This window comes from Piliocolobus tephrosceles, chromosome 11 (assembly GCF_002776525.5).
Source record: "Piliocolobus tephrosceles isolate RC106 chromosome 11, ASM277652v3, whole genome shotgun sequence".
Lineage (NCBI taxonomy): Eukaryota > Metazoa > Chordata > Mammalia > Primates > Cercopithecidae > Piliocolobus > Piliocolobus tephrosceles.
The window spans coordinates 117,522,088-117,549,802 of NC_045444.1; the positions used below are offsets into that span (position 1 = coordinate 117,522,088).

The 27,715-nt window shown below is 43.6% G+C and overlaps 1 protein-coding gene across 2 annotated transcripts in view; it reads left to right on the forward strand.

The window, feature by feature from the left end:
• PSMD1 (proteasome 26S subunit, non-ATPase 1) overlaps positions 1–27,715 on the forward strand; it is a 129,263-nt gene that overhangs the window by 26,315 nt on the left and 75,233 nt on the right. For both annotated transcript variants that reach the window (XM_026454993.1, XM_026454994.1), the window contains exons 12-16: positions 534–707; positions 2,958–3,069; positions 3,619–3,815; positions 5,050–5,145; positions 7,181–7,245. In XM_026454993.1, the coding sequence (XP_026310778.1) occupies positions 534–707; positions 2,958–3,069; positions 3,619–3,815; positions 5,050–5,145; positions 7,181–7,245 (644 nt within the window). The remainder of the gene's footprint in view (positions 1–533; positions 708–2,957; positions 3,070–3,618; positions 3,816–5,049; positions 5,146–7,180; positions 7,246–27,715) is intronic.

The following is a 27,715-nucleotide window of genomic DNA, read 5'->3' on the forward strand; positions in this document are numbered from 1 at the left end:
TTTGTGATTTTTTTTTTTCTTTTTTTTTTTTTTTTTGAGACGGAGTCTCGCTCTGTTGCCGGGGCTGGAGTGCAGTGGCCGGATCTCAGCTCACTGCAAGCTCCGCCTCCTGGGTTTAGGCCATTCTCCTGCCTCAGCCTCCGGAGTAGCTGGGACTACAGGCGCCCGCCACCTCGCCCGGCTAGATTTTTGTATTTTTTAGTAGAGACGGGGTTTCACCGTGTTAGCCAGGATGGTCTCGATCTCCTGACCTCGTGATCCGCCCGTCTCGGCCTCCCAAAGTGCTGGGATTACAGGCTTGAGCCACTGCGCCTGGCCGATTTTTTTTTTTTTTCTAACCAGAGTGTAACTGGGTCTCTTAAAGGCTTGTCCTCTTGTTTGAGTGATACAATTATATGAGAGAGCGCCCCACTACCTCCTTGTCTCTTAGCAAGTGAACATTCTGGGGAAAAGGCAGTAATCATAGAAAACATTGTGTCTTTTTTCTTCTTTCTTTCTCTTTTTGACATCTTTGTCATGGCTTACCTTTACAGGGTCATGAAAAAGAAGCATTACAGTTAATGGCAACATACCTTCCCAAGGATACTTCTCCAGGATCAGCCTATCAGGAAGGTGGAGGTCTCTATGCACTAGGTCTTATTCATGCCAATCATGGTGGTGATATAATTGACTATCTGCTTAATCAGCTTAAGAATGCCAGCAATGATGTAAGTACTAAAATGGAAAACTAAGTTTCCAAAACTCAAGAATCCAGGATAACATATTTGCCAAATTATTTTAGCAACTGGAGATTTCGTAGGATTTGGGAATACCCAAAACAACTATTATCTTGGGGTTTTTTTTTTTTTCCTTTTTTTTAGGTAATTTCATTTCCCTCTTGATAAGCTAAAATTGTGTTTCTCACTCCTTTAAGCCCTGCATGTATTTGTAAAACATGTTGTATTCCCACTTTCATCTTAAAATTTTACGACTACAAGTGACCTTAGTTATCATCTAGTTTGGGGCCCTAACATTTTGCTGGAAATTAAGGCCTAAAGAAATTGCAGTCTCTCAGAAGTTAGAATGCTTGCTTGTTTTGATTTTTGATAATTGTTTAAAATGTAAATCTTTTGGAAAAGCTTACTAAGTAGCCCTGTTCTTATTTTAAGGAACCTTAAAATACAATTTTAGACTGACTTCTATATTGGAGTGAGGGCCATCAGGAGAGTAGTTAAGTGATCCAGAAAACCTTGCCCTCATGCATAAGTGAAAAGATTGAAGCCAATAGGATGATCTGTCTCAATAAGCCCCTTAGCCACAAATCATGTGTGCAAGTACACACATTTTTACCTTATTTCCTCTGGTCTCAGGTAAAAAACTTTCTTATCGGATAGGGTTTATGGTTACAAAAAAGAAACAGCAATAGACAGCATTAAAAACCATTTCTAACTAACTTGAATAAGAAGTTTATTGGAAATAGCTTATATAATTAACAGAAAGGCTGATAAACTAGTTCTCACAAAGGTTAAGGAGCCAGAGCAACACCACAGATGCTAGATAACAGGAACTAATGAAATAGCCTTTTCAGGACCCTACCTTCAGGATGAATGAACTTGAAACATTTCTGGCCATTGGGTTATTCCACTTAAGAAAGACAAAAATTCCAAAGAAGGAGCATTGTATTGCTCTGGGTTGGGTCACACTTTGGCTAGGGGAAGGTGGGAGCTTCTTAAATGACAGTCCCGCCAAGACTCTAACTAGTGGGGAGGAGTATTACCAAAGGAATGTTGGGATGCTGTCACCAGTAGAAGGATGTTGTGCATTCAAAAATGACAGATGACCACTAAAGTTTCTTCTTTCAAATGTATATATTTCGGATGTACTCTGACCTCATTTTCAACCACTTTCTTCACAACCATGTTCCATTAGATACCTTTTTCTCCTCTGTCTTTAGCCTCTCACTCTGTACTACCTCCTTTCCCTCAATCCATAAACATACTCAGGTCTCATCTATCCTAAACAAAATTATTTTCTTGACATCTGCCTCTTAGTTGTTCAGTCTTTTTCCTCCCCTTCTAATGTAAACCTACTGAAAGAGAGTTGGCCTCTCTCTGCCCACTGTGTTTTCTCACGTTCATTTTGCAACTCACTATTTTTAATTTATTATCATTACTTTTTGAAACAGTTTCTTGCTGTGTTGCCCAGGCTGGAGTGCAGTGGCATGATCATGGCTCACTGCAGCTTCAACTTCCTGGGCTCAAGCCATTCTCCCACCTCAGCCTCCTGAGTAGCTGGGATCACAGGCATGCACCACCATGCTCAGCTAATTTGTGTTTATTTTTTTGTACAGACTGAATCTCCGTATGTTGCCCAGGCTGGTCTCAAACTTCTGGGCTCAAGTGGTCTTCCCACCTCAGCCTCCTAAAGTGCTGGGATTACAAGCATGAGCCACCAATCCAGCCTCAGCTCATTATTTTTTGGCATCAGCAAATATCATTCTATTAAAACTGAAGTTACTGGGCTGGACACGGTGGCTCACACCTGTAATCCCAGAACTTTGGGAGGCCAAGTCGGGCGAATCACCTGAGGTTAGAAGTTCCAGACCAGCCTGGCCAACATGGTGAAACCCCGTCTCTACTAAGAAAACAAAAACTAAGCGGGCGTGGTGGCAGCCACCTGTAATCCCAGCTAATCAAGAGGTTAAGGCAGGAGAATCAGTTGAACCCAGGAGGCGGAGGTTGCAGTGAGCCCAGCTTGCGCCATTGCACTCTAGCCTGGGTGACAAGAGTGAGACTACGTCTGAAACAAAAAACTGAAATTGCTGAGTTTGTCACTGACCTTTTGATTATCAAATCCTTTGATCACTTACTGAGCCAACCTCTGCATATTTAATGTGAAACTATATTTTGAAATTAGAATAAAAGCTTGTATGTTAAGTATAGTGTACCAAATCAGTGGAATCTATGTTTTTTCCTTAGATCGTTAGACACGGTGGCAGTCTGGGCCTTGGTTTGGCAGCCATGGGAACTGCACGTCAAGATGTTTATGATTTGCTAAAAACAAATCTTTATCAGGATGATGCAGTGACAGGTAAGCATTTCTTTCTAAAGCTAACAAACTTAAGTATTAATTAATGTAAATGTAATAACATTAGTTTCTACCTATATTTTGTAGCCTCTTAAAATTATGATGGATTTCTATACTTGAAGAGGAAGTGAATTTTGCTCCATTTGTCAAAGTTATCTTTTAAAACAAGTTTTATGATATATAGGCTTTCTAAAATGGTATATCCTGTGTGTCCACTTGCATAACTGACTTTTGCAAATAGGAATTTATTAGAGTGATCTACTTACTCCATACTGCTTGGGGAGAATGTAGAAAAAATGTTATCTAAATGTCTCCTTTGAAATCACTGTAGGATTTGATGGTAAATTCTGTCAAAGTTTAAAAGGAAACAACCCTAAATGTATGACTCTGCTTCCACATAAAGTATCCTTTTTACCAGATGGTTTTAAAAAATGCTGTCAGAAGCTAATGGTTTTTTGATAGTTTATGCAAAAAACGTGCTACTTTCAGTTGGATGTTTCATTGACTTTAAAGACATAAGTCTTTGTTAACATTTTACTCGTTACTTGCTAGGGGAAGCAGCTGGCCTGGCCCTAGGTTTGGTTATGTTGGGCTCTAAAAATGCCCAGGCTATTGAGGACATGGTCGGTTATGCACAAGAAACTCAACATGAGAAGATTCTGCGTGGACTTGCAGTTGGCATTGCATTAGTAATGTACGGGAGGATGGAAGAGGCTGATGCTCTCATTGAATCTCTCTGTCGTGACAAGGTGAGATCACATCCATCCCTCACTGTCCATTTATCTCCAGCATGTAAAAAACACTTCACTGGAAATTAACTCTGTTCCCATCAGAACATGTAGGTACATTTATTCATAAAACTTCTTGCAATGTATATGAAGCCTAATAGAATTTAAGAAATAAAAGCACTGATTAGAAAAGTACATGGGAGTAATTTGAGGATTGTAAATTTTGCTATAGCTTCAGATCGGTGATACTCATAAGCAGATTCAGCATAGTTCTTTAGGAATTCACGAGTTGATTTCTTTCAGAAATAATATTTTTGGGCTGGGGCAGTGGCTCTCACCTATAATCCTAGCATTTTGGGAGGCCGAGGCAGCTGGATCACTTGAGGTCAGGAGTTCAAAACCAGCCTGGCCAACATGGTCAAACCCTGTCTCTACTAAACATAGAAAAAACATTAGCTGGGCATGGTGGTGGGCACCTGTAATCCCAGCTACTTGGGAGGCTGAGGCATGAGAATCAGGAGACAGAGGTTACCATGAGCAGGGATTGAACCACTGTACTCCAGCCCGGGTGACAGAGCAAGACTCCATCTCAAAAAAAAAAGAAATAATATTTTTGGAATGATTTGATAGTCATTTAATAAGATACAAAGTTTACTTCATTATTCTTTTATCAGAAAACAGTGCCAATCTCTATATTTGTTTATTTGGATGAGATTTTTTTTCCATTGCCTCTTGTTTTGTTTTTATAATGGTGTTGTATATGGTAGGTAGTTAGTGGCAGGTAATAATTGTCCTCTATAATCTGATAAAAAGAACTACTGTTATAGTTTATTGATAAAATTATTAATTAATTTGTTCAGTTATCAGGGCCCATCTTTCTTCCACTCAGCACTCAGTACCCAGGAATTTAAATAAGGTAAAAATGTAGAATTAGAAGCCAACTTCCTTGCTTGATTGATAAAAGGGAGTGGACTGCCATAGGAGTGGCTGTTGCTGTTGACTTGACTTTATACTTCCTAAAAAGTATGAAGCAGGGCAGGCGTATTGTATAGCGTAGGGGGAATTAAGAGCAGCTACCTCCTTCTGTATTTATGTGTTTTATTGCCCCATTTATTTCAAAAACTGCCAACCACAAAAGAATTGTTGAGCTCATCATTTCCTACCTGAGACCAGCTTACTTGGTGGATGCCACTATGCCTGTTAGAAGTTACTGTTTGAAATAAGTTGATGCTTAATGTTAAATTATTTTTCTCAGGACCCAATTCTTCGAAGGTCTGGAATGTATACTGTAGCCATGGCTTATTGTGGCTCTGGTAACAACAAAGCAATTCGACGCCTGCTACATGTTGCTGTAAGTACTCTGACCTTTCTTGGGAGTGGGGTGGATGGAAAAGCTTGCAGATGGACAATAAGTATCTAGGTGACTCCAGCATCCCCAGCACATGACCACCACCAGTGGTCTTAGGTTGTGATTCTCATTTACTGGACCCAACAGGCCATAACCTAGCACTAGGTTCACTTAGCTTTTCAGAAGGATACAGGACGGGATAATAGTCCTATATAAATGGCAGTCCTTAAAGCCATTCAGGTGCAACTTCTAAAATCCTACTGCAAGGAGCACCCTCATTTGTAAGGGACGAGACCTTGTAAGTATGTGTGGCCACCCTAGGATAGGGAAGTCCAGTGAAGAACAGGAACCATTTATTTCTTTTTACGGCCAGTGAAGTTAGCTTCCACATACCCCTAATGGGTGCAGTGGCTCATGCCTGTAATCCCAGCTGCTCTGGAAAGTGAAGTGGACCGTGAGCTATAATTATACCACCACACTCTAGCCTCTGCAACAGGGCAAGACCCTATCTCTAAAAACAAACAACCCCCGCCCCACACACACCCCGGGACCCCTAAGGGACGTGATCTATTACAGGAGATGCATTGCACAGGAAAGCCAATGCCCATGTTTTCCAAAATGCTTTTTCCACTCATAGTTCTCCTAATCCAAATATAGTTATCAGCAATAACTGGTCACACAGTGGACATTCCACATGTCTTAATAGGTTTTTATCATCAGGGTGCTGGGAAAAGGTAAACCAAGGGTACCTTTCTATGCAGAAAGAATTAAAACTATTGTTAACTCCTTTTTCCCAGAGATAATATTTTCCACAATATTTATTAGTAATTAATAAATAATTTTTTTAGCAGTGCAATGTGTTCTAAATGTTCATATTTGCAAAAGCTATAATGCAGCTGAAATTGTCTTTTTTTTTTTTCTTTTTTCTTTTTAGAGACTTTGATACAGGGTTTCACTGTCACCCAGGCTGGAGTGCAGTAGCACAATCACAGCTCATTGCAGCCTCAAACTACTGGGCTCAAGCGATCCTCCTCCTACCTCTACTTCCCATGTAGCTAGAACTACAGGCACACACCACCGTGCCTGCGTGATTTTTTAACTTTTTGTGGAGACAGGGTCTCGCTATGTTGGCTAGGCAGATCTCGAACTCCTGGACTCAAGCAATCCTCCTGTTTTGGCCTCTCAAAAGTGCTGGGATTACAGGTGTGAGCCACTGTGTCTGGGCAATTGAAATAGTCTTAAGAAGTAGCCCTGGGGCCAGGCATGGTGGCGTACGCCTATAATCCCAGCACTTAGTGTAATCCCAGCACTTGGGAGGCAGTGGTGGGTGGATCACCTGAGGTCAGGAGTTTAAGATCAGCCTGTCCAACATTGTGAAACACCGTCTCCACAAAAAATAAAAAAATTAGCTGGGCATGGTGGCACACGCCTGTAGCCCCAGCTACTTGGGAGCCTGCAGCAGGAGAATCGCTTGAACCCGGGAGGCAGAGGTTGCAGTGAGCCAAGATTGCACCACTACACTGCAGCCTGGGCCACAGAGTAAATTTAAATAAGAGTGAGATTCTGTCTCAAAGGAGCAAAAAAAAAAAGAGAGAGAGAGAGAGAAGTAACCCTGAATCTTAAACTTTACCAAGCTGCGAAGACTTCTAAGCCCCTGAATTGAAATTTTTCAATAACTTTTTCTAAATTGGGTACAGAAATTTATTCTTCAAAAATACATGTGGCCAGGTGCGGTGACTTATGCCTGTAATCCCAGCACTTTGTGAGGCCAAGGTGGGAGTATCTCCTGAGCTCCAGAAGTTTGAGACCAGACTGGGAAACATAGGGAGACCCTGTCTCTATAAAAATAAAAATACATGTGTCTGTTTTTTGAATGTATTCATTTATTGTATTTGTTTAGAGGTGTACAATATAATGTTTTGATATACCTATCAGTAGTGAGGTATACACTCACTATTGAATGTTGCTGACCTCTCATATCAGTTTGGTCTAGTGATATACTACATGGTATAATATAATCTTAAACTTTTCCCCCTAGGTCAGTGATGTTAATGATGATGTCAGGAGGGCAGCAGTAGAATCACTTGGGTTCATTCTATTCAGGTAATAACTTCTAACTTCTTATTCTACTTATATTTCATTTTTTTTGGAAATGTTGTCGTCACTACTGAAACTACCAAACAATAGTCACTAAACAAAAACTAAATACCTGAGGAGTATATCTGGGTTCAGAGTGAGGACCATTTAATAGCAAGATTAGTACTGTTCATCTGAAAAAGAACAAAGTACATCATGGGATTCTGAGAACCTCTTTGAGAAGTAGTAAAATTATTTAATTATGTCTCTTCATTTTTTGGTAGCATTCTGCTTATTCGTTTAACTTTTTAAATCCAAATAACACATCCAGTACTCCTCTTTTGTATATTGGTAGTTCAAATGGATATTATCTCTTACACAGGTTTGTAAAGTTTTTGAAGGTCTTTAATGAAAGTGAAAGGTAATAGGTTTTGTTTCAATGCCAGAGTGAAAAATTTTTAAGCATTATTTTTTACTTGTAGTCATGGAGCTATCCTTGGCAGTATGATATAGTTGTGTTTAAGAAGTCACATTCTTGGCCGGGCATGGTGGCTCAAGCCTGTAATCCCAGCACTTTGGGAGGCTGAGGTAGGCGGATCATTGGGTCAGGAGTTCGAGATCATCCTGACTAACACGGTGAAACACCGTCTGTACTAAAAATACAAAAAATTAGCCAGGCATGGTGGCACGCGCCTGTAGTCTCAGCTACTCGGGAGGCTGAGGCAGGAGAATCGCTTGAACCCGGGAGGCAGAAGTTGCAATGAGCCGAGATCGCGCCACTGTACTCCAGCCTGGGTGACAGAGTGAGACTCCGTCTCAAAAAAAAAAACAAAAAAGGAGTCACATTCTAAACCCATCTGCCTGGGTTGACTCCTGACTCATCTTCTTACTAGCTGAATGATTTTCAGCAGGTTGCTCAACCTCTTTGCACCTCAGTTTCCTCATCTTTAAAATGAGTATAATCATAATACCCATCTGAGAAGATATTTTTGACAAGTGAATTAATATATCTGCGATGCCCTTAGAGAGGTGTCTGGCACTAGTAAGCACTAAGTTTGTATTAATAATGGTAATTGTACGAGTTGTAGTTGTGGAGTTGGTGGTAGTATTAATAGATGTAATAGTAGTTCTTCCAGTAGTTCTGTCTACTTAGATTCAATCTCAGACATCAGTGTTTCTCTTAGCTAAGATACAGCCATACCTTGTTTTACCGCACTTTGCTTTATTAAGCTTTGCAGATACTGCATTTGTTTAAAAATTGAAGGTTTGCGACAACCCTGCATCAAGCAAGTCTATCAAAACCATTTTTCTAACAGTATGTGCTCATTTCATTTCTCTGTGTCACATTTTGGTAATCCTCACAATATTCCAGACTTTTTCGTTATTATTGTATCTGTTACGGTAATCTGTCATCAGTGATTTTTGATATTACCATTGTAGTTGTTTTGGGACACCATGAACCACACCCATATAAAACAAGCAAACTCAATCAATAAATGTGTGTGTTCTGACTGCTCCACACACCGATCATTCCTCCATCTCTGTCCCTCTCCTTGGGACTCCCTATTCCCTGAGACACAACAATATTGAAATTAGGCCAGTTAATAACCCTACAATGGCCTCTGAGTGCTTAAGTGAAGGAGAGAGTCCCACATTTCTCACTTTAAATCAAAAACTAGAAATGGTAAAGCTTAGTGAGGAAGGCATATCAAAAGCCGATACAGGCCAAAGGTAGGCCTCTTGCATCACTGACAGCCAAGTTGTGAATGCAAAGAAAAAGTTCTTGGAGAAAATTAACAGTGCTACATCAGTGGACACACAAATGATAAGAAAGCGCAACAGACTTGTTGTTGATAAGGAAAAAGTTGTGCTCTGGAGAGAAGATCAAAGCAGCCAAAACCTTCCCTGAAGCCAAAGCCTAATCCAGAGCAAGACCTTAACTCTTCAGTTCTGGAAAGGCTGAGAGAGGTGAGGAAGCTGCAGAAGAAAAGTTTGAAGCTAGCAGAGAGCTTGGTTCATGAAGTTTGAGGAAAGAAGCCGTCTCCATAATATGGAGGTGCAAGGAGAGGCAGCAAGTGCTGATGCAGAAGCTACAGCAAGTTACCGAGAAGATCTAGCTAAGATCATTGATGAAGGTGGCTACACTAAAAACAGATTTTCCATGTAGACAGAATAGCCTTCTATTTGAAGAAGATGCCATCTAGGACTTTCACAGCTAGAGAGGAGAAGTCAGTTCCTGGTTTCACAGCTTCAGAGGACAGGCTGTTCTTGTCAGAAGCTAATGCAACTTTAAGTTGAAGCCAGTGCTCGTGTATCATTCTGAAAATGCTAGGGCCCTTAAGAATTATGCTAAAGCTATTCTACATGCTCTGTAAATGAAACAACAAAGCCTGGATGACAGCATGTATTAGGGTTCCCTAGAGGGACAGAATTAATAGGAGATATATATATATCTTGGATATATATATGTCACACACACACATACATACACACACACACACATATATGAGTTTATTAAGTATTAACTTACACAATGACAAGGTCCCACAATAGGCTGTCTGCAAGCTTAAGGAGCAAGGAGAGCCACTCTGAGTCTCAAAACTGAAGAATCTGGAGTCCAAAGTTTGAAGGCAGGAAGCGTCCAGCACAGGAGAAGGATGTAGGCTGAGAGGCTGGTCCAGTCTCTCCTTTTCACGTTTTTCTGCCTGCTTTATATTCCCTGAGAGCTGATTAGATTGTGCCCACTCAGATTAAGGGTGGATCTGCCTTCCCCAGCCCACTGACTCAAATGTTAATCTCCTTTGGCAACACCCTCACAGGCACACCCAGGATCAATACTTTTCATCCTTCAATCCAGTCAAGTTGACACTCATTATTAACCATCACACAGCACATCTGTATACATGGCATGCTAAATATTTGAAGCCTACTGTTGAGACTTACTGCTCAGAAAAAAGATTCTTTTCAAAATATTACTGCTCATAGACAGTGTACTTGGTCCCCCATGGGTTCTGATGGAGTTGTACAAGGAGATTAATGTTATTTTTATGCCTGCTAACACAACATCCATTCTGCAGTCCATGGATCGAGGAGTACTTTTTACTTTCAAGTTGTATTATTTAAGTGATTTCTTACGACTATAGCTGCCATAGGCTGGGCATGGTGGCTCATGCCTGCAATCCCAACACTTTGGGAAGCCAGTGCAGCAGATCACCCAAGGTCAGGAGTTTGAGACCAGCCTGGCCAACATTGTGAAACCCTGTCTCCGGTGAAACCTTGTGTCTACTAAAAATACAAACCTTAGCTGGACATGGTGGCAGGTGCCTGTAATCCCAGCTACTCGGGAAGCTGAGGCAGGAAAATCTCTTGAACCTGGGAGGTATAAGTTGCAGGGAGCTGAGATCATACCATTGCGCTGCATCCTGGGCGACAGAGCAAGACTGCATCTCCAAAATATATATAATAAATAAAAAAGACTAGCTTCCGTAGAAAGTGATTCCTGTGATGGCTCTGGGCAAAGTAAATTGAATGCCTTCTGGAAAGGAGTCACCATTCCAGATGCCATAAGAACATTCATGATTCACAGGAGGAAGTCAAAATATCAACATTAGCAGGAATCTAGAAGAAGTTGATTCCATCTCTCATGGATAACTTTGAGGGGTTCAAGGCTTTAGTGGAAGAAGGAATTGCAGAATTGGTGAAAATGACAAGATAACTAGAATTAGAAATGGAATCTGAAGATGTGACTGAATTGCAGTCTCATGATAAAACATCAATGGCTGAGGAGTTGCTTCTTAGGGATGAGCAAAGAAAGTAGTTTCTTGAGATGGAATCTACTCCTGAAGATGCTGTCAACATTGTTGACATGTTAGGTATAGGAAAAAGTATAAAAGAAGTAATCACTTGCCAGGTCTGACCTGCAGACCCTGGGGGAGCCATGCAGACCCTGGCCGGGCGATAGATAAAAGAAGTTCTCAGACATGGATATCTAGTGGAAGAGCAGGCTAGGAGGCTGCCAGCACTAGGGCTGAAGACAGTTAGTTGCCCTGATAAGCTGGAGATGCTCGTGTTTATTTAGTACAGATTTAATGAGGAAAGCTTGGAGCAAATACAATTTGTGGGTAATTAACATTGTCGACCCCCTAAGTAGAGAGCTGTCCTGCACACAAATGATCAAAGGTTAGTTTCTGGAGACAGAAGTAAACAAATTTATCTAGATAAGTTCCTTTACTTTCCCTTGTTATCTAACCCTTGGTCTTAAGAGAATTTAACTGCCTTTAGCTAAATCCTCTTGAAGCTTTTTTAAAACCTCCTGGCCTTCCAAAAAGGTTTGCATCTTTCCCTATAATTTTTACAACTTTTCCCACCCCCTTGACCGATCTCCTACATCGCCCCCTTTTCTGTGTTTTGCATCAGGTTTTGTTGATTGAGGAGTACAGATGTGTGCAGCAACAGATTTGTTAGGCATAGCGGTTATAACTCGTTTTCTGGCTTCGCATCCTAGAATTAGTAAATAACATAAGACAAACATGAGTATAATCAGTAACATTCTTTTCCAATCAAGGAGTGACCCCCCCCCCCAGGAGTGGGGGTTATCCTGAAGAGATGTTATCGCACATCCTTCCATATGGCTGTCTGTTGGGTTTGTAGATCTACGGTGTTTAGGGATTCTAGAATTTTAGTTTTAAGTTGCCTTATGTCTGCTGTTAAATTATCATGTAAGGTTCCCCAGAGGTGTTGTTTCATCTCGTTCCAACTATGTATTGATTGATTCCAAGGTAGAGAGGTGACACAGGTATGCTTATGCTCCCAATCACAGTTTAAGTGCTATCAGAATGCCAGTGCATATTGCCACTCCCCTACATACTCTAAGGCAGCCTCAGGGGCTTGCAGCCTTGCAAGAATCTTTTGATCTATATACCCTGCTGTAAGAGAAGTTCATTAGACACATTTTTGGCCAAGTTATCTACAAAGGTAACTGTTTGTATTGATTCAATAATAGAGTCCACAGCAATACTAGCAGTTGCTAAGATGACTATGACTGAGACTATACAGGTTATAAGTGTGCCTGTGAATCTTTTGGGTCTGACCTGGTACGGGGCACGTTCTCAGGTGGCAAGAGCAGAGGAACCTTGCCAATCACGTGTAAAATTGGTAGGAATGCTTCAGATTGTCTCCTTGATACCATGACACTAGTAGTATTTAAATTAGATATGTTGTAATTAGTGATGCATGAGGCGAACCAAACCTGTCCCTGCGGTCAGGTCACAAACGTGGAGTTTTGGGGTGTAATGGAAATACTGGTTCCCATAAGGAAAACATATGGATGGGTAGTGCAAATCAGGCACTGATCTGTGTGATTATGAATAAAAGTCACAATATAGTTGTTACTGGAATTATGATATGTCCCATGCCAGGTGTTAAGGGAGATGCTAAGATGTCCCAGGCACCATAAAATGTCTTGGGGTCGCATGGACTCTACTTGGGGTCTGGGATATCCCATCCCTCCATCGGCCCAAATTATAGGGGAACGGGATGTGGCTACAAAACTGTGATTAATGCCACGATGGATGCGGACATTAGTATGGTTGCTCTGCAAGTGGCAGTGAGGGCGCCAGTCTAAGATGTTATAATAGCCTAAGTGGAGTCTACGGGCTTGTCCTCCATGACAGACCTCCCAGCCAAAGTGGAATCTGTTACTTTCCCGGCTACGTTCTTTAGCACAGGAAGGAATGTTGGGGAAAGTGGTGTTGGTTGTATTGCCCAGTTTGAGTCTGTCTGCAACCAAGAATGTTAAGGCATTTCCTTTGCCACAATGTAGCCATACTTGAGTTTGGGCAGTACACAGTAAGGGTTAGAACTTTTACAACTAACGCACAGTGGGAGGATAGTGTAGTGATATATAGTGTTATCTGGCACCTTAATCCAATGTGTGCCATTAATGAGGGACCCCAGTGGGGGTAAGTGAGTCCCTCCTAGCCAAGCAGTGACGTTGTTACAGGCTGAGAAGGGGGTGTCTGCCCAAGTAACAGGGCAAAAGAAAAGCAGATCTAAGAGATGAGCCCAATAGAGAGTAGCAGGTGCAAGTTGCAGGCAGATGAGAAAATAAGAAGGGTTAATACCCTACGAGAGTTGCAATGTACAACAGAAAGCATAGCAAGGAACCAGTTATCTGGAGTGAATGGTGTCTGTGTCTGGAGCAGGATTCGCTCAACCTTCTGAGTTGTCTTCTTCAGCATCCCCAGGTAATGTCCGGGACTCATGTCATCCTAGGAAGCCATGTCGTCCAGGGCTGCGGGTCCTGCAGGGACAAGTCCTTCATTTCTGGTACCGGGTTGGGTCCTAGCCACGCCATGTTATGATTTGATGTGTCGTGCTAGAATCCAGAGAGGACCTGAAGGGGTATGAACACAAGCATATCCTGTTCCCCATGTTAGCAAATCATTTGGACTACACCATACATTACTATTTACATTTTTCCATTAAACTGCAGGTTTTATGTCTTGAGAGGTTTTAGCAAAGTGCTTTTCTATGGCTGATTGAAATTTATCATCTAAATTTTAAAAATTAAGGGTAGATAAGGCTTGTGCCAATAGTGTTGCCAGGTTCTTACTGATATTCCCCCTTTTTTGTTTTTTTGAGTATATTTTTAAGAGTGGAATGGATATGTTTTACTATGGCCTGTCCTTAGGGGTTATTTGAGATGCCTGTGGAATGTTGGATGTTCCACGTGTGACAAAATTTTTGAAATTGTGAGCTGGCATAAGCTGGGCCACTATCAGTTTTAATTTTTTGGGCCGCCCCATAAACTCAAAAGTTAAGAGAAGATGTTTAATAATATGTTGGGTGGACTCTCCAGAAAAGTATGTGCACTAATTAAGTGAGAATTGGCGTCAATAGATACATGTACATATCTTAGTTTTATAAATTTAGGGACGTGAGTAACATCTGTTTGCCATAACTGATTAGGTTCTAGTCCTCTAGGGTTAACACCTGTTGAAGGAGGGGAGGTGCCTGTGAGCTGGCAATCTGGGCATTGCAGGATAATTTCTTTAGTCTTTGGGTGAGTTTAAATTGTTTCGTTAAATTTCTCCAATTTTGGTGGAAAAATTGATGAAATTGGGTGGCTTGGTCAAGCAGTGACGTCATAACTTGCAGATCTGCTTGTTCATTGCCATAAGCCAATGGACCAGGCAGTGAGCTGTGGGCTCGAATATGTGTGATAAAAATAGGATGTGTATGTTGATCCAGCAATTGGTAAGTCTAAGAAAAAGTGCACACAGGGTGGGCTCGAGAGTGGACTTGAGAGCTGTTTCAAGGTTCTGCAATAAATAGAGTAAGCAGAGTCACTAACAATATTGATGGGCTGAACAGAAAAAGTTTCCAGGGCCAGTATTAAGGCTCCAACCTTAGCGCTCTTAAGTGCTAGTAAATCCAGAGTGAGTAAAGGAGTTGTGTGGTTTCTACCAAATTGCCACTTTTCCATTTTTACCAGAACTGTCAGTAAGAAGCATACTGACTTATTAATTCTTTGAAAACAAATTTAGAACTTATATCTAACAACCCCTCCCCTTGTATTTCCTTACAGCTTTCTTTTCAAACTTTTTAAACAAGACTTGGCCTAGTTGTTTGGCTTGATTTTCCAAAAGAAGAAGCTTCTCTGGATAAGGTGGAGGATAGTTAAGGGAAGTTTTAGTAAGTGCTGTTTTTATGAGCCTCTGCATCAACTTACGGTTGCATGGTATGACACAGCACCCAACAAAAATAAGTACCTGTTACAACTGTGAGGGAAATAAGAATTGAGGCTATTATTCCTTTCCATTTACTGGACTATTTTTCTAGCTATCCTATAAAGGGGTCATTTACCCCTGAGTTGCAGGCTAACTCATTGGATAGAGCAGTCAGACCTTGCAATGCCTTTGTTATACTTCCATTGGGGAGGTGTTTGGGATGAAGGTGCAACATTGACTTTTAATCATGATGCAAACTCCTCCTCTTTCTGCTAATATCATGTCTAAGGCTATCTTATTTTCCCAAGCCTTCTGACTAGTAGCCCCTAATTGTTCAGCTATTCCTTTAACAGCAACTCTAGTGTAGTTAATAAATCGCTGTTGGTTGTAATAGATGTAGTGTATCCAATCTACATTTTTTTAATTGTCACCCACAAAATATTGACTCAAATACTGCAGCTATTTGATTTGGGGTTTTAAATTGATCTTGTATTCCCTGTGGGACTCTTAATTGTGTCTAAATAGACATGAGAGCCTAAAGACCCATACGGGGCTTCTCTCACTTTACGATGTCTAATTTTTCCTTCCTCTGGTTGATGAAATGCCAGGGTGAAAGGGATAGCCAGGTGGACTAAGCACAAGTGCCACTCCAGTTATTTGACAGAGTGTCCAGTAAAGGTCCACCACAATACTGATTTGTTTTTCTAAGACCACCAGAGCGAGCACAAAAGAACCAGCGAGTAGGCAAAGGCCAGGAGCAAAACTGCAAGTTTATTTTGGTCACCTAAGGTGTGGGGAAGAGGTCTGTCGGCCTCCGGCAAAGAAGGCCAACAGAGCCCCCGGTGAAGCTCTCGGACGGAGTTCCAGCAGTCCCGACAGGAGTGGGGAAGCTGGGAAGTCCGTGCGTGGCCTCGTGCGTGGCCTCCGTCCGGAGCGGCTTTTCTAGGAGTGGGAGGGCAATAGGCGGGGCACGGGCGTGTCAGGGGGCGTTCCGCAGGTGCGACCAGGTAAATCTTGGTCTCTTCGGATTGACGTCACCTGGCGCATGCCCAGTTGGTCTGCACCTTCCTGGGTCGCCAGCTGCATTTTCGTGCGCACGGGAAAAGTTGGGGGGATGAAGAACCCGGAAGTGCACCATCTTGCCTCCGTTCGTCCAAACAGTCCAACCTTTTATTGATAATAGTGATAAAGGGGCGCCGTGGTCTGTCTGGCTACTTCCTGCTGTTAAGGGGCGTTGTTAAGGTCAGGAACTATGGTTGGTATTCGGACGTATGGATGAAGAATAAAATAAGGCACAGTATTAGTATAGGAATGAGTAATGGAAGCATTTGTTGGAATATGGGCAAAACCCAGAAGGAAGGTCCCGGCAAGGTTGGGGTATTAAGGTTCTGTATTTCAGCTTTTATTTTATTGAGGGTTTGAATGCTAGTGTCTACTAGGCCTGACTCGCTAACATAATAGCAGCACTCTTCTCCAAGGAAGAGACAAGTGCCTCCTTTTTCAGCTGTAAGCAAGTCTAGGGCTCGCCTGTTTTGGGCAGCTATTTGGGCTATTGAGGTAGTTCAGCGCTGCAGGGAGGCCAGGCTTTCAGCTGATTCCAATAACTAGAGGGAGGAAAACAGCCCATTTTTGACGAAAGTGGCGTAGTGGCATAGAAAGTTGCTGGAAAAGCTCTGCTACTTCTGCCTGGCTGTATAAAGTTAGACTGGGGACCAAGGACACGGGGACATAGAGGGATCAGTTAATGGCTGTATGGTTAAGAGTTTTAGAGAGAGACCAGTTGCACCAGAAATAGCCTCCAATGGGGGCTGTTTGGCCTCCATTGGGTGCCTGAGTATGATTACATCAGGATGAATTTGGGGTTGAATAACGGAGAGGAAGGATTGGGCTATTTGGATTTTGCTATAGTGGCGCCTGGAGTGTGAGTGAATTGTGGGATGTTTGACCAGTTGTGTTGAAGGCCATGGGCAGGGGGGCTGCCACTAGGCGGGGGCCTTCTAAAGCCTCACAGAGGAAGCAGTGGGAGAGATTGGTTATATTCACAGTGTAGGTTAAGTTTAGCCCTTGGCGGATAAGTGTGAGCCATGAGAAGGGGTCTCTATTGTGCGGAGAGAAGTTTGACAGCCTTAAGGAAGACAACTGGCAGAACTATGTACTACTGAGTGTGTTCGGCTGTCTTGTGGCCAACTTTCAGTGATGAAAAAAATTGCCATACAGTAGGCGGACTAGCAAAGGTCTGAGTGTGTGAGTGAGACAGCAATATAAGTATAAAATGAGACTTCATTTTCAGTGTAGTCGCAGAGTGTCCCTTGCCACTGAAGATGTTCGATGAAGGTTAGGAGACGGGAGAACCACTGCTCTGGACTATTGTCTGGAGGTAGATATGGGTCTGGGGTTATGTATTGAAAGTCTGATGGGTTTATGTAGAGGATGGTGAGAAAGCGAGCTAAGTGCCAGGGGTCGGGGAGCATGAGATAGTCAAGGAAGTTTTGTAAGTTTGAGGCGAGCGGGGGAAAGTTGAACCGATGTCCACTGATTGTTCTCGGTGGGGGCCCTTTTTAGCTGGGAAATATGAATCCAATGCGTGTGTCCTAGGAGTTTTGCTGCTGTATGTGTAGACAGGAGGACAGTGTATGGGCCTTTCCACCTGGGCTGTAAGTCTTTGGCTTGGATATCTTTTATGTATACTTGGTCTCCGGGACTGAGGGAGAGATGTGGGTTGTAGGCGTCTGTTGGAGGAGGGTGTGCTAACTCAGCATGTTGTCTTAGAAGAGTGAGATATGGGAGGTAGTTCGCCAAAGGGGCTGGCAGGGAAGGTATTTGCTGGAGGGTTAGGGGCCGTCCGTAGACTAATTCGAACGGACTGAGGCCTGTTGGGCTTCGAGGTGCTGCCCGCAGCCAGGTCAGGGCTAAGGGAAAGAGAGTTACCCATGACTGCCAGGTTTCAGTTGAGAGTTTGGTGAGCTGTTGTTTGATGAGTCCGTTAGCCTTTTCTACCTTACCAGAAGACTGAGGCCTATAAGGGATGTGGAGTTTCCAGGTGATGTGTAGGAGGGCTGCCACCTGTTGGACTACCTTAGAGATGAATGCTGGACCATTGTCAGATTGAAGAGTGACCAGGAGGCCAAACCTAGGAATAATATGTTCAGTGAGTATACAGGCAAAAATGTTAGTGGTTTCTCCTGTGGTAGGATAGGCCTCAATCCACCCTGAAAAGGTGTCCACAAGGGTTAAGAGGTATTTGAATTTTTTATGTCTTGGCATATGTGTGAAATCAATTTGCCAATCTTCACCTGGTTGGTGTCCTCTGAGTTGATGGCTGGGATGGGGATTACGCAATGCGCCTTGAGGATTTGCCTTTAGGCAGGTAGAGCACTGCTGGTTGATTGTAAGTAAGTGTTTTTGTAGTGTTGGACAGTGGAGGAGGGGATTTAGAAAATTATATAAGGCTTTGGGTCCTATATGTAAAGAATTATGTATGTCTGTTAGAATGGTATGGAGTTGTGTTTCAGGAATAACTAGTTTGTTATCAATATATATCCAGTCACCTGTAGTTAGTTTGGCTGTTGAATTTTGTAATAGCTTAGCCTTTTCTTCCTGAGTGTAATTAGGGGCATACTGGGGGGAGAGAAAACAGACAGAAGGAGGCTTAGGGGTGGAAAATCCAGCGGCTGACTTGGCAGTGACGTCAGCGAAATTGTTGCCAGCTGCTACCGGGTTAGATGAAGTTTGGTGCCCTTTACAATGTATAATGGCTACCTTGGAAGGTGCCGACAGTGCATCTAGTAGTTTGAGTATTTGGTTTTTGTTAATAATAGGGGTACCACCGGTGGTTACAAACCCTCTCTCTTTCCAGATGACTGAATGGGTGTGTGCGATTAGAAAAGCATATTTAGAATCTGTGTATATGTTTACTGTTTTTCCTTTTGATAGTAGGAGTGCCTTGGTTAGTGCAGTGAGTTCTGCCTGCTGTGATGTGGTCCCTTGTGGTAGGGGTTTTGCCTCTAAAACTGTGGAGGAGGTAACTACTGCATATCCTGCCTGTCTGTTTCCTTGAGGGTTGATAAAGGAGCTGCCATCCACAAATAGGGTTAGTTGTGCATTCTGAAGGAGCTGATCATGCAAGTGTAGGTGGCTGGGGGGGTTGAGCCTCCAGGACCTCAGGACAAGAATGTTTAGTATGGGGTGGTTTAAGAGAGTCTGGCAGTAAAGTGGCTGCATTTAGAGAGGAGCAAACCTCTAAAGTAACAGTGGGGTCTTCTATGAATAAGAGATGGAAAAGTTGGAGCCGGGATGGAGTTAAGTGGCTAATACTTTTATGAGAGATGAGATCCTGAAGACGGTGTGTGGAGAGGACTGTTAGATTACTGCCTCTAATGAGCTTTTTTGCTTCCTGGGTCAGGCAGGCTGCCGCTGCTAACGCACGCAGACAGGGTTGCCAGCCTTGTACAGTTGGGTCTAGCTGTTTGGATAGATAGGCCACAGGACGGTGGGTGTTACCGACAGGCTGGGCTAAGAGAGCAACTGCCACTTTCTGCCTTTCATCTGTAAAGAGTTGGAAGGGACGCTGGAAATCAGGCAGTGAGAGAGTGGGTTGTGAGAGAAGGCAAGCTTTTAAGCGGGTGAAATGAGTCGAGATTAACTTGGGGTTGGACAAAGGCCCATGTGGGGTTTCTTTAACTGCGGTGTATAAAGGTTTGGCTAGGATTCCAAAATTGGGGATCCAATGTCTGAAGAAACCTATTAGACCTAGGAAAGATTGAATTTCTTTTGCATCTTGAGGGGGAAGAAGGTTACGTATTAGGGCCATGCAGTCGGTAGTTAGTGACCGGGTTGTTGGGGTGATTTCAATTCCTAAGTATATGACGGTTTGGCAAGAAATTTGGGCCTTGTGTTTAGATACTCTATAACCTAATGAGCCTAAATGGTTGAGGAGAGTTGCAGTATCTAGAAGAGAGTCTTGTTTCGTAGGGCTACAGATTAGGAGATCATCTACATACTGCAGAACTTTGCTATTAGTGAAAGGGCAGGAGGCAAGGTCTTTTGCTAAGGCCTGACCAAAGAAATGGGGGCTGTCCTGGAACCCTTGTGGGAGGACCGTCCACATCAGTTGAGTGGAGGTATGTGTGTCTGGGTCCTCCCATGTGAAAGCAAAAAGGAACTGGCAGTCTGTGTGTAGGGGTATGGTAAAGAAAGCATCCTTAAGGTCTAGCACAGTAAAATAAGTAGAATTGGTGGGGATATGGGACAGAAGGGTGTAAGGGTTGGGAACTACAGGGTGCGTGGGATGGGTGGCTTCATTGACTAGCCGAAGATCCTGTACTAACCTATACGTTCCATCTGCCTTTTTAACTGGAAGTATGGGAGTGTTACAGGGAGAATGAGTGTGGACAAGGATATGTTGGCTAAGTAGTCGCGTGATAATTGGCTTTAAACCTTTAAACCTTGTAGATGTGTCGGAGAGAGAGAGAATTGGGGGCGGTTTGGGAAACGAGTGGGATCTTTGAGCTTGACAAGAACTGGTGGGTGGTGGGCAGCTATGACCGGGGTGGAAGTGTCCCACACTTGAGGGTGTACAGAAATAGGGAAGATGGGGGATGGGGGCGACATAGGAGGAGCGTGTACGCCTGCACAAAGCATGAGCAACAGGTCATGAGAGGGTTGAAGGGGAGTGGATGGGTTGGTGGGAATGTATATGGAGGCCTTTAAGGTGCTCAGGATGTCTCGGCCTAGTAAGGGGGTAGGGCATGAGGGTATAATGAGGAACGAGTGCGCAAAGTAGTTGTTGGCCAGGCAGCAATTAAGGAGTGGAGTTTTTCGTGGAGTGGATGGCTTTCTGTCTACTCCTACTACAGAGATATTGGATGGAAGGCTAGGTCCAGAGAAGGATGGCAAAACAGAATAGGTAGCCCCGCTATCTATTAAAAAATTAATTGTCTTACCCGCTACCAGGAGAGTTACCCGCGGCTCGGTGAGGGTGATGGGCGGTCCCCGAGTCTCGCACCTTCAGTTGTCGTCGTCCAGATGTAGGAGCTGGAAGGTGCTCCCAGGATCCTGGGAAAGGGGGTCACGTGGAGGCGCGGCACCTGTTCTCAGGGTGGGGCAATCAGACTTCCAGTGTCCTCCCTGATGGCAAGCAGGGCAGGAGGTTGCTGGTGGATGAGGGTTAGGGCATTCACTGGCCCAATGTCCTGATGCCTTGCACTTATAGCAAGGCTGCGTTGGGACTCGGGGACCTTGTGGACACCTGTTGGCATAGTGTCCTGCCTTGCTGCACTTATAGCAGGCTCCTTTCGTGGCCTTGGAGTCTGCGGGGTGTGTGCTCTCTGGTCTGGGGTTACAACTGGGCTGTAAAGCTGCTGCTAGGAGCTGGGCCTTCTGTTTGAGGCGTGCCTGTCGCACTGCCTCAGCCGTCTCCTCTCTGGAGTTATGGACCTTAAAGGCTAATTTAACCAGGTCTTGTATTGGTGCCTGAGGATCATCCTCTACCTTTTGAAGTTTTTTACGAATGTCAGGAGCTGATTGAGAAATGAAATAAGACGCCAAAATGGTCGCCCCTGTGGGGGAGGCCGGATCTAACCGGGTATATTGGGTTAGAACCTCAGTCGGCCTATTTAAGAATGCAGCTGGATTTTCTTCTGGATTTTGAATAATTTATTTTAATTTGTTAAAATTTACAGTTTTGTTTGAGGCTGCTTGCATACCAGCCAACAAACACTGGACCATTAGGTCTCGCCTACGGCGCCCAGGCTGGTTTGCTTGGTAGTTCCAGTCTGGGTCTGCCGAGGGGACTGCTTGCTCCCCTAGTGGGATGGTGGCGTCAGTTAAATGTAGTTGGTTGGCATGCTGCCTGGTGGCCGCTAGGATGCACTCTTTGCTCCTCAGGGTTTAGGGTGGAGGTTAGGATAATCTGGAGGTCATGCCAGGTTAAGTCATAGGCCTGACAAAGGTATCTAAATTCCTTTATGTAGATGGTGGGATTAGCTGAGAAATCCCCTAAACGCTTCTCAATTTTGGAAAGATCGGCCAATGAAAAAGGGACATGTACTCTGACTACCCCCTCCGCCCCAGCCACCTCTCCCAAAGGCGCTAACACCGTAGGAGGGTGTGGGGCAGGAGTAGAGGCATCAGCAGGGCACTTAGAGCGGGTGTGTGCAGAGACAGGAGACTCAAGACAGCCAGTTGGGGGCCCCGAAGGAGGCACGGGACTGAGTGGATTACTAGTAGGTAAGGAAGAGGAAGGAGGAGTTTGGACGGAGGGAGGAGGAGAAGTATAGGGCGGAAGTGAGGGAAACCCTAGATCCTCCGGCTGAACAGAAAGGAATGAAGACTCCTCTTTTTCGGGTTCCTGTGAGCCGGCGTCCTTGGCTAGCATAACTTGGGCCGAAGAGCACCGGCTACACAAGTCGGGACGAGAGTGTAAGGCCCAAAAGCCTTGTATGTAAGTAATTTCAGACCACTTGCCTAGCCGCTGGCAGAAATTGCTGAGGTTGGTCAGAACATTGCGGTCTAGGGTGCCCTCTGGTGGCCACTGAGACTGATTGTTTAGTTTGTATCGGGGCCACACCACAGTGGAAAGGAAAATTAACCGCTTCCTCCTAAGGTCTTGTTTGAGCTGTAAGGTTTTTAAATCGGCTAGGAGGCACCCTAAGGGGGTGCTCTTTGGAAATTTGGACTGGGGGTTTCCCATTTGTTTCCTCTTTACCGACACAATGGACACAATGGAAATGGAAGTGGATCTGTGCCTGGCTTCAAAGCGTCGTTTGGAACCAGCAGAGACAGACTGGAGGCTCTTGAAGCCAAAGTGGAGATTACCTTCAGGCAGACATCTCCGTCCTGAACAGGTCTCCCGAGCCACGTGGTGGCTCAAAATGGACCTTGGACCTGCGCAGGATTTTGGCCGAGGGAGGTAAAGAGGAGACAAGGGCACTTACCCCAGAGAGGCCGTGAGAGTGAGGGAAGCGGGTCTCAGGTCCTGGTCCGTCCGCGGCGTGGAACGAGGAGGAGGAGGCTCCCCGGACCCTGGGGGCCCTGAGGAGGGGTCTCCTCCCGGGTTTCAGCACCACCTGATTTGTTTTTCTAAGACCACCAGAGCGAGCACAAAAGAACCAGCGAGTAGGCAAAGGCCAGGAGCAAAACTGCAAGTTTATTTTGGTCACCTAAGGTGTGGGGAAGAGGTCTGTCGGCCTCCGGCAAAGAAGGCCAACAGAGCCCCTGGTGAAGCTCTCGGACGGAGTTCCGGCAGTCCCGACAGGAGTGGGGAAGCTGGGAAGTCCATGCGTGGCCTCCGTCCGGAGCGGCCTTTCTAGGAGTGAGAGGGCAATAGGCGGGGCACGGGCATGTCGGGGGGCGTTCCACAGGTGCGACCAGGTAAATCTTGGTCTCTTCGGATTGACGTTACCTGTCGCATGCCCAGTTGGTCTGCACCTTCCCGGGTCGCCAGCTGCATTTTCGTGCGCACGGGAAAAGTTGGGGGATGAAGAACCTGGAAGTGCACCATCTTGCCTCCGTTCATCCAAACAAATACCACCACACATCCGCTCGGGGATGTACAAGGGCTAACTGATTGATAAGCTCTTGAAAATTCTTAAGCTCACTGCATCCCTTCAGGTCTCCAAGGAACATCCCTTTAGGTCTCCAAGTTTTCTCCCTGTCATGAGAGACACGAAGTGAACTTAGTGTTGGGAGACGGAAGCTGTATGGCCCTCAGGGGCTGACCCGCAGCCTGCCGGACTTCAGGATATAGCAGAGAGAGCTTGGCATGACTTATTACTCCAGGCTGTAGAATCCAGGAAAAGAGCTACCATGCAACCCATGCCTGGTCAACAGGAGGACCACTTTAGTGGAAAGGGGACCGTCTGGGCCTCTGGCCTGCCCTGCGCACAAGTATAACAATTGTTTTTGTTTAATATGTGGACAGAATATTTGATCCATTCCAACCAGGCATTTGCCTCTTGGTATCCTGTCTTAATTACCAAAGTTTGTTTTAACTCTTTAACTTCTATGATCCTCTAGTAAAATGAATGTATGGTTTTAGGAAATTACAAAAACCAGTTGGGGCAGTCCATCCTTGCTCTTTAGTGGTCACAGAACGTTGGACCAACTATGGCATAAAAGCTCTACATCTTGGGTGGGAGGGGAGGCAAGACTCCTGGTTGACACTGGGGTCTTTATCGAAATCTCCCCAGATTAAATGGTCCCAATTTACTAATGCCCAGTCTGTGGAGAGTCAGGAGGGACAAAGGTACTTTTCTAAAATAGAGATCTGTCTTTGACTTGGCAAGTCCCCACAGCATATAACAAGGCAAGCATTAAATGCAATAGTTTGAGGCAAAATTGACTTGGTTATGTTAATAACTAGATGGTCAGCAGTAGAGTGAGGAAAGAAGAAAGAGTAATAGAATAGATGAAAGAGAGTTAAATTTTTGTTAGCTTTAGTTTCCTAGGGTTTTCCCCTGGGACTATGGCCAACGACTCTGGAGCGGGTGGCGCTTTCTTGACTCGGGTGCGATGAATCCATCCCTTTTTCACTGTACAAACAGCAATCTCGGTGGTTAGCTGCACAAGGTAGGGTCCTTCCCAGGCTGGCTCAAGTTTTCCTTCTTTCCACCCTTTGATTAGAACGTGATCTTTAGGCTGGTGTTTGTTTACCGGAAATTCTAGGGGTGGTACCTGTGCTAAAACACTTTTAGTTTTGAAGGAAAGGAAAGTGGAAGATAAACCAAGTATATAATTTCTAAGAAGCTGATCTTTTGTTTTAAATGTGGGGACATTAGCAGTGGACTTTATAGTCCTAGGTGCCTTCCTACTGAGAGATTTCCTTTAGCACCTATTTTTATTAGTTTTTAGATCACTGAAAGTCAGACACCATTTTATGTTTGACAGTGCTTCCTATATGATTTTTATACCAGAAAAGCTAAATTTCACCTTTATGTTAGTGTGTTATTAATGTTAAACTTAGTTTTAATAAAACTTTGTAGACGTACTTATTCAATTTTTAATGGCTGACCATAAGATAAGATTTTTATAGACTCTTTTTAACCATTTGTAATTTTTGTTAAAGCATGTTAGTGCTTTAAGAAAAACCTGTTGTGCTTTTATTTTAATGTCCAGTTCATAGAAAAACTGGATACCTCTTTAACTTTAGCCAATAGGTTTACACACAGAATTTCCTTTACAATTAACATTTCAAAACTTGTTTAAACCTTTAAAACAAAATATTTGTTTACTTTTTTTAACCTTCTAATGTAGGTAAAAATCCACATTCTTACGCCTCCTTATAATCCTTTTACCAAAGGATTTTACTTTCTTTTCTACACCTTGCACATAAACTGTTTCTTCAATAGTTTTACATTCAGGAGACCTTATTACTTTTAAATTATAAAACATTTCTTGCATAAATTCCCTTTTGTAACTTTTTTCACAACTTTCACAGACAATTCTTCGACATGCCTCAACTTTCTGTCTTGTTGCAAACATCCCTTTCTTTAAACAACCAGTTAATTTATTTTAGGACAAGAATTCACCATATAACATTCTTTTTACATAAATTCTCCCCCCCCCCCCTTTTTCTTTTTCCCTAAAGATAGTAACCATTCTTTTCCAAAGCGAACTTCCTTTACTTCTGTGGACTAGACTGCCTAAGGCCATAAGATTAGAAGTTAGGATAATACATATTACACTGTTAACTTTTAGCAAACTTTACTTTTGTTGAAAACCTTGTAAGTTTGGGATTTCAATTATCCTTTCTGTTAATAAGACTTTGTTTAGTCCACATTAACTTAGAATTGGTATAGAGGGTTCCTTCCAGGTTCTGTAAGTATTTTAAGGCTTGTCTGAGTGGAAACAGCTTGCAGGTTTGAGCAGACCAATTATTAGGCAATTTTCCTAACTGCTTTTACAAGAGTTTGCCTATCAATTACTGATTACCTATTGTGTCTTTTTCCCTCAGTCACCGGGGAGGAACTGTTTGTGTCCAGAAGGGAGTTCCTCCTAGGTCTGGTCAGACTTTTGTATGGTAATTAATTAAGATTTACACTCCCTGTTAGGAAACTTGCTGGGTTTAAGGAATGATTAATGTGGTTAATGTTAAATCATCTTTTTCTAACAGAATAGCCCCATGCTTTAAGATTTTTGAGTTAGTAAGCTACGTCTTTGCTTTTTTTTTTTTTTTCTACTTAGGATAGTTCTGAACTGGTTAGGTGTGTTCACAATGAGGTTTCCTCTAAAAGCTATTTTTCTACTTTCTTCTGCTAGCAAAGCAGTTGCTGCTACAGATTAAATGCATTTAGGCCATCCACGGGTTACTTGATTAAGGATTTTTGATAGGAAGCTACGGGTTGTCAGTGGCCTCAGTGCTTTCAGGCTACGCCCTTGTTTACCCTGACAACAAGGTGGTATTGGAGGGTTACAGGATCATGTAGAAGATCTTCAATTATCAATTATAGGTTTTTAATTTATCCTGGCTTTTAAAGGAATAGGGTACGCTGTTTTCTCTTTACTACTTCTATCTCTCTGTCTCTTTGACTTTCTGTCTCTCTCTTTCTCTTTGACTCCCTCTTTGTCTCTCTCTCTGTCTCTCTCTTTCTCTCTCTCTCTGACTCCCTCTTTGTCTCTGTCTCTTCCTGTCTCTCTCCTTCCCTCTCTCCTGTTTGCTGTTTTTTTCCCTGCCTCTGCCAGCCACTTATGCTGCTGTTCTCCCCTCTCCTTCCCCTTCCTCTAGGGGAGGGACCAGCGAGAGTAGAGCTACTCTTTCTTCTCCTGAAAAGAGGATGCCCAAGGTGGCCATTAACTCGACCCAAGTGTACAACTGAGGTCCTAAGAATGGGTCAATTTGGTCTGCCATTCTGTAAGGGTTATCTAGTAGCGGTTTAAGCTCCTTTTTAAAATTCTGGACTTCCGAACCGTTTAGGGGAGCATTTACAAAGCCAAGGCCCCCCACACACACACTCCTTGTGGTAACTCTCAAAGGCAAGAAGATTGGGGCTGATCTCTTAGGTACGGAGGGAAATGGGAAATTCTGAATATCTTTTTTACATTGTTCTACCTCACACTGTAGTCCTTTTAGAGAGGGGTATTTAGGTTGGGAGGGAACAGGCTGATGGGATGGTAATTCCTAAGAGTCAGGGTTATAAAGAGGAAAGATAACGTTGAGTAGAGAGGGAATTTGGAATGGGATCTGAGGCAGCAGTGGGGCTGTCTGAGGGGAAAGATTGGGGACACTGAACGGGAGAAGATAGTCTAGGGAATCCCATGTGCTGGAATTTTTAGGCATGAGAGCTGGTTCCTCTGACCTTTCATTTTGAGGTACCAGATTGGGTTCTTCCCTATTTGTTTTTAAAGGAAAAAGGAGGGCAGGTCTTTGCCCCCAACAAAGGGCATAGCCTAGTTCTTCTTGAGACATTGGACCTTTATCATTAACATATCGGATTAGAGGCTGACATGTTACATCCTCATTCGACCAAACTTTGGTCAGAAGATTGAGGGTTTGAGGATGGATCCTTGAGTCCAAATAAAACAGCAATATTGTTATCATTTGTTGCTTTTTCCTATGTTTAGTCCTTTCATTATCCTTCCGGTGTTTTAGCATGAGGGGGCTATCGAGGGGGTATCTTTGTTACCATCTTTATCTCCCTTGCTCCCTGTCTTGCTTGGGGTATTTCCCATCTTGATGGTTTTGGGGTAAAGTTCAAGGTTCAATTTCCCTTTCTGGAAATTTCTCGCCTTTTGGGGTGAGGCTCAATTTCCCCACTGGAAATTTCTCACCT